The 15,326-nt window shown below is 38.5% G+C and overlaps 1 protein-coding gene across 1 annotated transcript in view; it reads left to right on the top strand.

Annotated features, from left to right (window-relative positions):
• Positions 1 to 15,326, top strand: part of MRC1 (mannose receptor C-type 1) — a 111,703-nt gene that overhangs the window by 63,667 nt on the left and 32,710 nt on the right. The window contains 7 exon segments of the mRNA NM_001197180.1: positions 1,320 to 1,447; positions 2,096 to 2,183; positions 3,799 to 3,943; positions 6,331 to 6,372; positions 12,479 to 12,642; positions 13,698 to 13,765; positions 15,161 to 15,261. Of these exon segments, the coding sequence (NP_001184109.1) occupies positions 1,320 to 1,447; positions 2,096 to 2,183; positions 3,799 to 3,943; positions 6,331 to 6,372; positions 12,479 to 12,642; positions 13,698 to 13,765; positions 15,161 to 15,261 (736 nt within the window).

A 15,326-nucleotide genomic window follows, 5' to 3' on the forward strand; every position in this document is an offset into this window, starting at 1 on the left:
GGTTGAAAACTAATACAAAGCAAATCAAGTATTTTATTGTTGCCTCTGGAAACTTTTGAGTTATTACACAAAGGCCAGGTTCGTCCTATACACAGCCATTCACTGGAGAGTGGCAGGCTATGGAGATTTGTTGCAGGATTTCTGAGAGACAATACAGAATTCTCCAGAGCTGGGAAATGAACCAAGAGTTCCAGCAGACATTATCTGGGTAGATGTTTAACAAATTCAAATGTGTGCTTCCCTAGGAATTATGATTTTGGAGGTGCTTGGGGTAGGGTTTGTCTGAAAATATATAGACCATCTTTGTACATACTAAGGTGTGAAAATTCTTAATAAAGTTCAGCTATTAGTAAATTGATTTACAAAAATGAAATCTTCTATCACCATCTACACAAGTTGAGGTACTCACAGAGGTCTTGGGAGTTACTGCAATGAAAAGTTGCTCAAGGCACATGTGTCCCAATAACTCAAGTAGGGTCAAGGTAAAGATTGCCTCAGGTTGCTTGATGACAACTAGACAACCACAGGTCTATTGGAAACAAATTCCTTTTCTACAAGCCTACAATGATACAGGCCATGTCTCATGAGAAGCAATGAATGAAAATTATAAAAGTTGATGAATACAGTGATGTAAACATCCTGATGGATCCCTGTGGGTTCCATTCCCCCAGCAGTCCTCTGGGTAATATGACATATTCTCTAGATAAATAATAAATTTAGCTTACATACCATCTTTTTACATGCTCTGTCCAATTAGTGTCTGTCACACCATGACCTCCAATCTTTGTTAAAATATGCAACCATAAGCAAAAATGATAAGACCATTTTAAGAACAGACCAATGAAGCATTGGAAGACTCCCAGGTTATTCAGTGTTTAACCTAAACAGGATAACAAAACTGTGGCACTATCTTAGGGAGGTTATTATCCTTGAATTTTTATTTATGTTTGCTTTCTCTATATCAAGTTTCTTTCATTCTTTTCCATCTGAATGGCATAGTTGACACTTAACCAAATTAATCCTGTCTTCTGCAAGAAGCTGTATGCCTAACCCATATACCTAAACCTTTCAATCTGACTTTTTCAGTGCTATAAAATAATTCTATTTTCTAGAGTTTTCTCAACAAAATCATCTGTCAAACTCTGTTACCCAAATATTCTCTCACAAATTGATTTTCAGCCAAGAGAATTACATTGCTTGGGGCCATTGTAATGTCTTGCTTTTTGCTAAATGAAATCTCGTCAGAAGTAGATAATTATTTCTCTTGGTTTGATAAGCTGTGAAATGTAAAATAAATTCTGAATCTGTATTATTTTTAGCTGTTTGCAAAAGGAAAACATGAGAAGAAAACGTGGTTTGAATCTCGAGATTTTTGTAGAGCTCTGGGTGGAGATCTAGCTAGTATCAATAATAAGGAGGAACAGCAAGCAATATGGCGATTAGTAACGTAAGTATCTTTTCTATTTAAGGCTCCTTCCTTTGACCCTTTGAGTCCACATTTGTTGTTATTATTCAGTTGTCAAGTTGTGTCCTACTCTGCAAACCCATGGACTGCAACATGCCAGTTTTCCTGTCCCTCATCATCTCCCAGAGTGTGCCCAGGTTCATGTCCATTGAGTTGGTGATGCTATATCCCAAATCTATGGGCACTTTTGGACCTAGTTTCACTTCCAGATTCTGGCCTGGAGAATTCCATGGACAGAGTAGCTTGACAAGCTGCAATCCTGGGGTTGCAAAAAGTCAGACACAACTGAGTGACATTCACTTCATTTCCAAATGCTTTAATTTTATAGCTATAAATCCCTAGATGAATTGCTCTATAAAAGCATAAGACACTTATTATTCATTTATTAAATGAGTGAATATCTCAATGCTTTACAATTATTTCAAACAGCAGCTTGTTTTCAGGATATTTACAAGTTGTACCAAAATGTGCAACTGTTGCATAATGCTTATATTTAGTCATTTACTCCTTCACCTGTGTACTAACCAATTTATATTTTGGGAGTCATTTTCAAATTTGATTAGGACTCATAGGTAACCAAATTTGGTTCATATAGTAGCATAAGCTGCCTTTATATCTTGTATGTTGCAGGGCTAGTGGAAGCTACCATGAACTATTTTGGTTGGGACTGACATATGGAAGTCCTTCTGAGGGCTTTACTTGGAGTGATGGATCCCCTGTGAGTAATTTGATTTCATAGATACTTTTCTTACTTTTATTGTTTCTTTATTTTGATGTTATCTTTTTGGGTTACTCAAAATTTTTGCTAAGATGAGTTATGATGATAGTTAGAGACACTTTTCTATGCAAAATAAATGCTATGATAGGGTCATTATTCTGCCTCTGACTCAGGACAGTTCTGTTCACCTGAGGTGCAACCATGGTAGACTGAAAAAAATTAGGAAACTCATTCTTCTAATTTATATAAAATAATGTCTTCCTTCTCTCATGCCAAATTGGTATGTAAGTAGCAACCCACTCCAGTCTTCTTGCCTGGAGAATCCCAGGGATGGAGGAACCTGGTGAGCTGCCGTCTATGGGGTCGCACAGAGTCGGACACGACTGAAGCGATTTAGCAGCAGCAGCAGACTTCTTAAAAACTGAGTGTTTTATGATGTCTTATAGACTAGGAGATATGGAAACAACTTTTGATATTCTATTAGAAACCACTGACTTTTGCTAACCACTGACTTCTCTCAGACTTCTCCATTCTCAGCAATGGGGAAGCGGGAGGGTATGGCACAAGCTGGCAGTCATTGCAGGGAGTGATTTTGTGTAATTTCAGTTCTCCCTCCTCTTACCACCCATTAGCAACTTCTCAAAGCACTTGTGTAGGGTGAATTATTTGATTGCTCCATTGATAACAAGGATTTTGTATTTAGATCTCTGGAAAATAGGTCATGATCTAGGCTCTGATTCCTCTCTGAAAACACCATAGTGGACCTAATCCTAGCCCTCCACTTATTTCCAGTATTCATCTTGGCAACATTTGGTAACTTTGTTAGCAATATTCAGAAGTCCTTTTTGTTTGTAAGAAGAACTAGTTTTATTTCTTTCTCCTAGTGAAATGAAGTTGCTCAGTCGTGTCCGACTCTTTGCAACCCCATGGGCTATAGCCTACCAGGCTCCTCCATCCATGGGATTTTAAAGACAGCAGTACTGGAGTGGGTTGCCATTTCCTTCTCCATTTCTTTCTCCTACCCCTCTAATAAAAGAAAGTTTCAAATATCACAATGAAATGCTATCCCTTTAGGATGAGTTCTAAGTTTAGGAGCTCCCGATACTGAGAATTGTAACTTCTATACCAAGTTTTTCCTATATACAAATCCCACTTTTGTGGTCCTGGATACATTCTATTTAATAACAGCAAATAAAATTTTGTAATAATTAAAATACTCTATTCAGCTTCAAAAGTTCCCATGTGATAGGAGCTATTTCTTTCCCAGCTGTTCTCATCAAACTTGTTTTCAAAGCAAACATATTGTGAAAAAAAGTAAAGAGAATAAAAAAGTGAACATCTTTCCTTTTGTATTTGGATGAAAGTGAAAGTTAGTCACACAGTCATGTCCAACTCTGCGACCCCATGGACTGTAGCCTGCCAGGCTCCTCTGTCCATGGAATTCTCCAGGCAAGAGTACTGGACTGGGTTGCCGTTTCCTTCTCCAAGGGAATCTTCCTGACCCAGGGATTGAACCCAGGTCTCCTGCATTGCTGGCAGATTCTTTACCAAGTGAATCGCTAGGGATAGATGATTGGTATTGGCTAATGGTTGTAATGTGATGTTTCTAACATAGGTGTCATATGAAAATTGGGCTTATGGAGAACCTAATAATTATCAAAATGTTGAATACTGTGGCGAGTTAAAAGGTGACCCTGCTATGTCCTGGAATGACATTAACTGTGAACATCTTAACAACTGGATTTGCCAGATACGAAAAGGTAGGATGACCTGCCCTCTGCTTTATCTCAGATTGGAACACTAACCTCCTGTGATCCCAAAGTCTTCCCTTTATTCATGCAACCAAACAAGCGGAATAATATAAGGGAACTGCCAAGGGCCATCACTTCACAGGATAAGAGTGAACTCACTGAACACAGATAAATCTTCCAAAGAAACAGAGGATGAAAAGGCCAGCCCAGAAGCCTGGACCGGAGCATGGCCTCCAAAATAGTTCTCACGAGCTGCTGTTCCTGTTCAGTTCCTACAGTCATGGGAGTGGGTAGATGTTTGACTCTGTAAGCAGAGTAAAGAGAATGCGATTTCTGTTGGGGGATTTTCACCCTCTGACCCACATTCATCATCCAGTAGGTGCTATCTCCCTCAGTCTGAATATACTGCACACTGATTTCTCAAGGATGTTCATCTGAAGAGTTGGCACCATTCTGAGGCCCCTGATGCTATAAGATCCACCATGTTGTTGATGGTCGACAATGATCAATGCGTACGTATCAGTCGTGATTAATGACTCACAAAACTCCACATAGCCAAGTCAGATTCTTTTAAGATAAATAGGCCCACCCTTGAACCAAAATGTATATTAACATCCTCCTTTGTCAACAGATAAATAGAACCACATCGCCCTCTGCTGTCTGGGAACCTTGGCTACAGCTCCAACTCTTGCTGAAAATACTGTGTTGCTCTCCTGCTGTTTGCCTTACTCTTGCTTAGAAGAGTGTTTATAGTGTTTTCAGGATGGAGGAATGAATCCGTTCAGTTCAGTCACTCAGTCATGTCTGACTTTTTGTGACCTCATGGACTGCAGTAAGCCAGGCTTTCAAAACTGTCCATCACCAACTCTTGCTTGCTCAAACTCATTTCTATCCAGTTGGTGATGCCATCCAATCATCTCCTCCTCTGTTATTCCCTTCTTCTCTTGCCTTCAATCTTTCCCAGCATCAAGGTCTTTTCAAGTGAGTCAGTTCCTCACATCAGTTGGCCAAAATGGAGTTTCAGCTTCAGCATCAGTCCTTCCAATGAATATTCCGGACTGACTTCCTTTAAGATTGACTGGTTGATTCTCCTTGCTGCTCAGGGACTCTCAACAGTCTTCTCCAATACCACAGTTCAAAAGCATCAATTCTTCAGCACTCAGCTTTCTTTATGGTCCAACTCTCACATCCATGCATGATTACTGGAAAAACCATAGCTTTGACTAGATAGACCTTTGTCAGCAAAGTAATATCTTTGCTTTTTAATATGCTGTCTAGGTTGGTCATAGCTTCTCTTACAAGGAGCAAGCGTCTTTTAATTTCATGATTGCAGTCACCATCTGCAGTGATTTTGGAGCCCAAGAAAATAAAATCTGGCACTGTTTCCTCATCTATTTGCCGTGAAGTGATAGGACCAGATGCCGTGATCTTCGTTTCTTGAATGTTGAATTTTAAGCCAGCTTTTCCATTCTCCCCTTGCACTTTCATCAAAAGGCTCTTTAGCTCCTCTTCAGTTTCTGCCGTAAGGGTGGTGTCATCTGCATATCTGAGGTTATTGATATTTCTCGTGGCAATCTTGATTCCAGCTTGTGCTTCATACAGCCTGGCATTTCGCAGAAACTTGGAGGAATGAATAATGGCCAGTTTTTCTTTAAAGGTCTCTTTGCTCCCAAGGACTAATTTCCTTGTGTGTTATTGGCAGCTCTATTCTTACAGATGTTAAATTCATTAAACCAAAAGCTACATAACTTGAGTCCTTTTATCAGATTCTGACAAAGTCCAGGTAGATCATTAACTACTTAGAAAGAAAAATACTTAACTTTTCATAAAACATGCATTTAGTAAGAATATGCTTTTTTGAAGAAACTATATTGTATAAATATATAGCTCATATCTAATGGTTTCAAATAATGAAAATTTGTGCTTTCACAGCTGATTATAAGATGTGTTACTGTAAAAATAACATCTATTGAGCAGCTTCTAAATACCGATAACTTGCATATTTTATCCCATCTCTTTACGTGTATGACAACTCCTTTTTGTAGCTGAGAAAATTAAAGGTAAGAAATTTAAACCTGAACTGGGATTTGAACCTAGGTTTTCTGATTCCAAAACTCGTGTTCTTTCCTTTCTTTATATAATGCTACTTGTTGTGCTTGAAAACTGTCTTCCAGTTTTTAGTGGTATTGTACCTAATTTGTTGAACTCTTAAACTCCTAATTTTGTTTCCCTTTGCTTTTCTCCCCCACAACATGATAGTAGCATTGGAGAGTGGAAGGAAAAGAAAGAAGAGTTAGACTTTCAGCCATATTGCTCCATGAAAATAATGAAACCAGAGGGTATGAAATAGTACAAATTCAATCACCTTTAATATCTAATTTTCTCTTGTTTTCCAGGACAGACTCCCAAACCTGAGCCAACACCAGCTCCTCACGACAGTAGGTGTTTCTGTTTTTTCTTTTTAATTAATTTATTTTAATTGAAGGCTAATCACTTTACAGTCTTGTGGTGGTTTTTGCCATACATCAACATGAACCAGCCATGGGTGCACATGTGTCTCCCCATCCTGAACCCTCCTCCCACCTCCCTCCCCACCACATCCCTCTGAGTTGTCCCAGAGCACTGGCTTCGAGTCCCCTGTTTCATGCATCGAACTTGGACTGGTCATCTGTTTTGCATATGATAGTATACATGTTTCAGTGCCATTCTCTCAAATCATCCCATCCTCGCATTCTCCCACAGGGTCCAAAAGTCTGTTATTTACATCTGTGTCTCTTTTGCTGCCTTGCGTATAGGATTGTCCTTATCATCTTTCTAAATTCCATATGTATGTGTTAATATACTATTTGTGTACAGGTTATTCTTTTTTTAATTTATTTTTTTATTGAATGATAATTGCTTTACAGAACTTTGTTGTTTTCTGTCAAACCTCAACCTGAATCAGTCATAGGTATACATATATCCCCTTCCTTCTGAACTTCCCTTCCATCTGCCTCCCCATCCCACCCCTTTAGGTTGATATAGAGCCCCTGTTTGAGATTCTTAGCCATACAGCAAATTCCCACTGGCTATCTACTTTATATATGGTCATGTAAGTTTCCATGTTACTCTTTCCATACATCTCACCCTCTCCTCCCCTCTCCCCATGTCCATAAGCCTATTCTCTTTGTCTGTTTCACCATTGCTGCCCTGTAAGTAAATTCTTCAGTACCATTTTTCTAGATTCCGTATATATTCATTAGAATATGATATTTATCTTTCTCTTTCTGACTTACTTTACTCTGTATAATAGGTTCTAGGTTCATCCACTTCATCAGAACTGACTCAAAGGCATTTCATTTTATGGCTGAGTAATGTTCCATTGTATATATGTACCACAACTTCTTTATCCACTCTTCTGCCGGTGGGCATCTAGGCTGCTTCCGTGTTCTAGCTATTGTAAATTGTGCTGCAATGAACAATGGGATACATGTGTCTTTTTCAATCTTGGTTTCCTCTGGGTATATGCCTAGGAGTGGGATTGCTGGGTCATATGGTGGTTTTTATTCCTAGTTTTTTAAGGAATCTCTGAACTGTCTTCCATAGTATCTGTATCAATTTACATTCCCATCAAAAGTGCAAGAGTGTTCCTTTTCTCCACACCGTCTCCAGCATTTGTTGTTTGTAGGCTTTTTGATGATGGCCATTCTGAATGGTGTAAGGTGATATATCTCATTGAAGTTTTGATTTGCATTTTTCTGATAATGAGCGATGTTGAGCATCTTTTCATGTGTTTGTTAGCCCTCTGTATGTCTTCTGTGGAGAAATGTCTGTTTAGGTCTTTTTCTCACTTTTTGATTGGGTTGTTTGTTTTTCTGGCATTGAGTTGTATGAGCTGCTTGTATATTTTGGAAATTAATCCACTGTCAGTTGTTTCATTTGTTATTATTTTCTCCCATTCTGAGGGTTGTCTTTTCACCTTGCTTATAGTTTCCTTTGCTGTGCAAAAGCTTTAAGTTTAATCAGGTCCCACTTGTTTACTTTTGTTTTTATCTCTGTTACTCTAGGAGGTGGTTCATAGAGGATCTTGCTTTGATTTATGTCAGAGAGTGTTTTGCCTATGTTTTCCTCTGGGAGTTTTATAGTTTCTGGTCTTACACTTAGGCCTTTAATCCATTTTGAGTTTGTCTTTGTGTATGGGATGGTGTTAGGAAGTGTTCTGATTTCATTCTTTTACATGTAGCTGTCCAGTTTTCCCAGCACCATTTATTGAAGAGGCTATCTATGCCCTATTGTATATTCTTGCCCCCTTTGTCAAATATAAGGTACTCATAGGTGCATGGGTTTATTTCTGGGCTTTTTATCCTGTTCCATTGGTCTGTATTTCTGTTTCTGTGCCAGTACCATACTGTCTTGATGACTGTAGCTTTGTAGTATAATCTGAAGTCAGGAAGGTTGATTCCTCCAGCTCCATTCTTCTTTCTCAATAGCTTTGGCTATTTGGGGTCTTTTGTTTTTCCATATAAATTGTGAAATTTTTTGTTATAGTTCTGTGAAAAATACCATTGGTAATTTGATAGGGATCACATTGAATCTGTAGATTGCATTTGGTAGTATAGTCATTCTAACAATATTGATTCTTCCTACCCAAGAATATGGAATATCTCTCCATCTGTTTATGTCATCTTTGATTTCTTTCATTAGTGTCTTATAATTTTCTGTGTATAGTTCTTTTGTCTCCTTAGGTAAGCTTATTCCTAGATATTTAATTCCTTTTGTTGCAATGGTGAATGGGATTGATTCCTTAATTTCTCTTTCTGATTTTTCATTGTCAGTATATAGAAATGGAAGTGATTTCCGTGTATTGATTTTGTATCCTGCAACTTTGCTAAATTCACTGATTAGCTCTAGTAATTTTCTGATACTGTCTTTAGGGTTTTCTATGTACAGTATCATGTCATCTGAAAACAATGATAGCTTTACTTCTTTTCTGATCTGGATTCGTTTTATTTCTTTTTCTTCCCTGATTACTGTCACTAGAACTTCCAGAACTGTGTTGAATACTAGTGGTGAAAGTGGACACCCTTGTCCCGTTCCTGATCTTAGGGGGAATGCTTTCAGGTTTTCACCATTGAGAATAACGTTTGCTGTAGGCTTATCATATATGGCCTTTGCTATGTTGAGGTAGGTTCCTTCTGTGCCCATTTTTTGGAGAATTTTAATCATAAATGGGTGCTGAATTTTGTCAAAGGCTTTTTTTGCATCTATTGAGATTATCATATGATTTTTATCTTTCAATTTGCTAATATGGTGTATCACATTGATTTATATATATTGAAGAATCCTTGCATCCCTGGAATAAACCCAACTTGATCATGCTATATGAGCTTTTTGATGTGTTGCTGAATTCTGTTTGCTAAAATTTTGTTGAGGATTTTTGCATCTATGTTCATCAGTGATATTGGCCTATGGTTTTCTTTTTTTGTGTTATCTTTGTCTGGCTTTGGTATAAGGGTGATGGTGGCCTCACTGAATGAGTTTGGAAATGTTCCTTCCTCTGCAATTTTTGGAAAGAGTTTTAAAAGGATAGGCATTAGCTCTTTTCTAAATGTTTGATAGAATTCTCCAGTGAAGCTATCTGGTCCTGGGCTTTTGTTTTTTTGGGAAATTTTTGATCACAGCTTCAGTTTCAGTGCTTGTAATTGGGTTGTTCATAATTTCTATTTCTTCTTGGTTCAGTCTTGGAAGATTGAACTTTTCTAAGAATCTGTCCATTTCTTCCAGGTTATCCATTATATTGCCACATAATTGTTCATAATAGTCTCTTGTAATCCTTTGTATTTCTGCATTGTCTGTTGTAACCTCTCCTTTTTGTTTCTAATTTTGTTGATTTGATTCTTCTATTTCTCTTGATGAGTCTGGCTAAAGGTTTGTCAATTTTGTTTATCTTCTCAAAGAACCAGCTTTAGTTTTATTAATCTTTACTATTGTTTCTTTCATTTCTTTTTCATTTATTTCTGCTCAGATCTTTATGATTTCTTTCCTTCTATTAATTTTGGTTTCTTTTGTTCTTCCTTTTCCAGTTGTTTTAGGTGTTAAGTTAGGTTGTCTATTCAATCAATGTTTTTCTTGTTTCTTGAGGTAGGATTGTATTGCTATAAGCTTCCCTGTTAGGGCTACTTTTGCTACATCCCATAGGTTTTGAGTTGTCATGTTTTCATTGTCATTTGTTCCTAGAAATATTTGGATTTCCCTTTTGATTTCTTCAGTAACCTGTTGTTTGTAGCTCCACCCATTCAGGCGCTTAGAGGGCTCCCTTGCCTGGGGTCCTTCTCTGTTGTTCAGCACATCAGGAACATAGAGGGGCTCCCCTAGCTGGGGTCCTACTCTGTAGATAGGCATGTCAGGCACTTAAAGGGGCACCCTGGGTGGGGTCCTACTCTGTAGTTAAGTGCATCAGACATTTGATGGGCCAGCCTCTCTATTGTTCAGCTGCTGATGCTGGCAGATGGGGAGAGAGAGGCTATGGTGATGGCTCTGCCCACTATGCGTGATTCAGCAGTATCACCTTGCTTCCATGGTGGCTTTCCTCCACAGGCATTTCCTCCCACAACCTCCTCCTTCACATCCCCTCGCCATCTCTCCACAGTCAACAGGAACCCTCCCTCACCTTGGGATTGCTCCACAGTCCCTAAACTCCAGCTCCCAGCTGCTGCGCCTTCCACAGGACCTGCGTCCCTGTCCAGGGTGTGTATAGCTACAGCAAGGACTATCTGATTCTCATTCCATTTAGGTTGCCACAGATCAGCTGTTTCACTCTGAGCCTTAAATGTTTCTCCTCTTACTCAGACAGCTGCCCTGATGTGGGGATCGGACCCCTGCTTCAGTTCCCCCACTCACGGAGGGCAGGTCCAATCCTACTGACACTCCTGCTTTCCCCCCTAGTTCCTTCCTCCTACCAAGTTTTGCTTGGTTCTGTGTCTTCTTTTCCACTGCTCAGGTGCTCCTGTCTGCTCTCAGCTGGTGCTCTGTATGCACTTCTGTGACTGAAGGTGTATTCCTGATGTATCCGTGGAGAGAGATGTACTCCATGTCAACCTACTCCTCTGCCATCTTGTTCTCCTCCTGCCTTTTTTTTCTTTTCTGATATTTATAGCTTTTTTTTTTTTTCCTCATTGCTTTCTCAGTGGGGTGGGGGGGGTGGAATACTTACCCTGGGAAGATAGAAGAGATTCTTAATATCTTTGAGAATCTTATGAGAACTTGCATCTCCTCCTCCAGACAGATACTGACATGCACAAACATCAGGCATGTTAATGCAATTTCTCAGTGTTCATGAATCAAATCCAGGGGCCTCATATATGACTTTCCTATAGCTGCTGTAATAGATTACCACAAATTTGGTGGCTACATGCATTTATTCTCTTACAGTTCTGGAGGTCAGGAATATGATCTCAGTTTCCCTGGGCTGAAATCAAGGGATGGACAGGACCATGCTCTTTCCAGAGGCTCTAAGGGAGAGTCTATATCCTTGTTGTCACCGGCTTCTAGAGCTGCATTCCTTGCATTTGTTGGATAATGGCCCACTCCTTCATCATCAAAACCAATGATGTAGCATCTTCCTTCATTTGTCACAAAGCCACCTTCTTCTGTACTCACATCTCCCTCTGCCTCCCACTGTAAGGATACTTATGATTTACATTCAGGGCCTACCTAGAAAACTTAGGATAATCTCTCCATCTAAAGGATTCATGTCAATGTGTGAAAACCAATACAGTATTATAAAGTAAAATAAAGTAAAAATAAAAATTAAAAAAATAAAGTTTTTAACTTAATCGCATCTACAAAGTACCTTTTTTCTGTATAGCATTTACAGATTCCAGATATTAATACCTGGGTATCAGGACTTCCCTGTTGATCCAGTGGCTAAGACTCCATGCTCCGAATGCAGGGCCGAGGTTCGATCCTTGGTTAGGGAACTAGAACACACACTGTCACAACTAAAGATCCCAGTGTATGCCACAACTAAGACCCAGAGCAGCCAAATAAATTTCAAAAACAAAAAAGACCTGGGTATGTTTTGGACTCTTATTCAGCCTGCTACAGCACAGAACCATAGAATTCTTTGGTTGGGAAGAAGCCTTGGAGGCTCTCTGGGTATGGGAATTCCATACATTGAAGCACCAAAGTACATCTGTTAAAACCTCTTAGTTGCACTGAGATGAAAACTGCTTTCTCATGGCTTCTACTCTTTGACTCTAGAACATCTGGGTACATGTATGTTAATCATTCCAGCTCTGTGATTCTTTGAAGAATGTAACATTGGGAGTTCTCTTACCCAATAATGATACATGGAACTTAGTTTTTACAGAGTTGTTGGAAAGTAGATATCTGGGTTTAGGTAATTCAGTCTGTATTGGCATAAATGTTCTGCTCCTTCTGAGTTCTCCGAGTTGCAGATACCTCTGAAGGGCTACTCTGCCCTTTGGACTTTTGTGTAGCTTACATACCAGATTCTTGAATTCATCTAAGTAAAATTCATCACCTTTTTCCTTTATTTTTCAGATCTACCAGTCACTGATGATGGGTGGGTTATTTACAAAGACTACCAGTATTATTTCAGCAAAGAGAAGGCAACCATGGACAAGGCACGAGAATTTTGCAAGAGGAATTTTGGTGATCTTACTTCTATCCGAAGTGAAAGTGAAAAGAAGTTTCTATGGAAATATGTAAGAATGTGATTAAGAATGAAATAGTAACATGTGATAAGCAACAATAATGTCTGCAATTGCTACCTCACGGTGCAATTTCCAATTATGTGCTGAATTTGAACCTCCTAAGGTCAAGAGTAAAGATATGAGTCCCAGGGGAAGGGAGGAGGGTGTTGGCCATCACATAAGTGAATGACTTGAATGCTGGAATATTCAGTGCAGAATCATAGAACCCAGAAACAGTGTTTAGACTTTTGGGGAGGACTTACTGGGCTTTGGGAGAATCCAGACTTCATGGCTTGACTTCACTAATTTTGTTTTCAAAGGTTATCATTCTTAACTAGTTGTTACATATCAGTCCCGAACCCTTGTGTACAGTGCAAGTTGATTATTAATTTATGTCTTAGTTGGATTAGTCTCTTGGTCAATAGATAGTACAGCTTGATTATTCATATAAAACTGTTTCTTGACTATACCGAAATTTCAGCTAACAGTGAAAGTATAATTGATTTTTTTTCCAAGCATCCTTCACTCACTCTTCCTCTTTAAAAACCTTCATTGTATCTTTATTGTTATCCAGAAAAGAGGAAAGAGAGAAGGAAAAATTAAACTCAACAGTAATGAAAGAGTAAGAATTCATTTCATTATGAAGGTTTTGGAGTGTAGTCTGATTCATCTCCATCTTCATAGATATACCATGGTTTGAAATTTTCAAGATATTTCCTAATATTGCACCATATTTATGTGGATGGAGAAGTCTTTCCTTAGACACATAATCCCAAATGATTACTTTGTTTAAAACAATATCTTTAATAATATCTAATTACTAATGGTATTTGATGTTACAGAGAATGTCTTAAGATATTTGCTATATAAATACAGGTTGTTACATAATGTGCATTTTTTTTCCCATTTTATTTCTGTGAAAAACATTGAATGTACAACAGAGTTTCTCCTTGAATGCCTCCTTAGAAAAGTCCCTAACAGCCTGTCTCATTAACCTGTAGGTTTTATTTAAAATTTGCTTATCATATAAGTAAAGATTGAACTATATGTAAACTTACATGTTCTAGGTGAACAGGAATGATGTACAGCCGGCATATTTTATTGGCTTATTGATCAGCTTGGATAAAAAATTTATGTAAGTAAATCAAAATAAAACAACTTTACTAAGGACAAGGATGTGATGAACACTAAAGAGCAATTTTCAGACTTTCTTTTTGCTAAATGCATTTTAAAAAGTCCTGCTGGGCTCTCAATCTACAGAGCATCTTTTTAAAAAATTAATTTTAAAAAATCCTTTTAAGTATTTTCAACAGTATAGTTCTCAGATAAACAACTCAAGCTCTGATTGAAACTTACAAAATGTCACCTCTCTGTTTTAGGAGGTCATCAACTGTTAGTAAGTCATCTATTAGGAAGATGTATTACCCAGATATGAATATTGAATTTATTTGAAAAATTATTCCCATTGGACTGTCTTTGGTGCCCAGAACCAATTGTGACTGCTATTGCTGTTTTTGGCAAGAAAGACCCAAACTCACTCTGATTATTATTTTTTTTAAAGATTTAGAAATTAAAAAAATTTTGACTGCTCTGGGTCTTCGTTAGAGCATGAGGTGCACAGGCTTAGTTGCCCCTTGGCATGTGGAATCTTAGTTCCTGACCAGGGATGATACCTGTGTCCCCTGCATTGGAAGATGAATTCTTAACCACTGGACCATCAGGAAAGTCCCACATAAATTATTTTTAAAGATCAGGATGTTTGATGTTCCTTTGGGCAAGCATCCATTTTAACCACCTCCAAAAGAAAAGGTTGAATTCAATGATCTCCTTTCTCTTTCCAGCTAATAGCCTCAGAATTTCTATAATTTATTGGCCTACCTATCAGAGGGCTTCCCTTGTGGCTCAGTTGGTAAAGAATCCTCCTGCAATGCAGGAGACCCCAGTTTGATCCCTGGGTTGGGACGGGCTTCTGAAGAAGGGAAAGTCTACCCACTCCAGTGTTCTGGCCTGGAGAATTTCATGGACTGTATAGTCCATGGGGTTGCAAAGAGTTGGATAGGCCCGAGCAACCTTCACTGTCACCTATCTTAGAAGAAATCAGAGTAAACATGAAAATCAGAGAATGGGGCCCAATGAGAAACTCTATGTTCTCTGTCTCTCTGTGGGTAGTTTTGTTTTGTGGGAATCATGCCCAAGAAATACTGTGGGAAGATATTTACTTCGAGTCAACTTCTGGGGTAACTGGGAATCTCCATTTCTTCTCTCACTTCAAGAATGAAAGCACTTACCTCTTCTGGGGAGGGAAAAGAAGGCAGACTAGTCAGGTATCCGGTTGCTACAGGAGATCTCAATGCCCCAGGAGCACCAGCTACCTTTCAGGGGTTCCTAGTGGTCTCTGTAGAAATTTCTGTTTTCTTTGCTTAAGATGCTATGGTCTCTTCATCTTAATTAACTTGCTTGTTCCCACCACTAGGCTGTAGCCAACTCTTGTAATTAGATTTTTGCCTAATACCTGAATTTTCTTTTCCAGTTGGATGGATGGAAGCAAAGTGGATTATGTGGCTTGGGCCACAGGTGAACCCAATTTTGCAAATGATGATGAAAACTGTGTAACCATGTATTCAAATTCAGGTAGACACGATCACAATCTTTTTTTTTAAAAAAATTTTTTTGTTGTGGTAAAATTACATAATATA

This window comes from Ovis aries, chromosome 13 (genome assembly GCF_016772045.2).
Source record: "Ovis aries strain OAR_USU_Benz2616 breed Rambouillet chromosome 13, ARS-UI_Ramb_v3.0, whole genome shotgun sequence".
Classification (NCBI taxonomy): domain Eukaryota; kingdom Metazoa; phylum Chordata; class Mammalia; order Artiodactyla; family Bovidae; genus Ovis; species Ovis aries.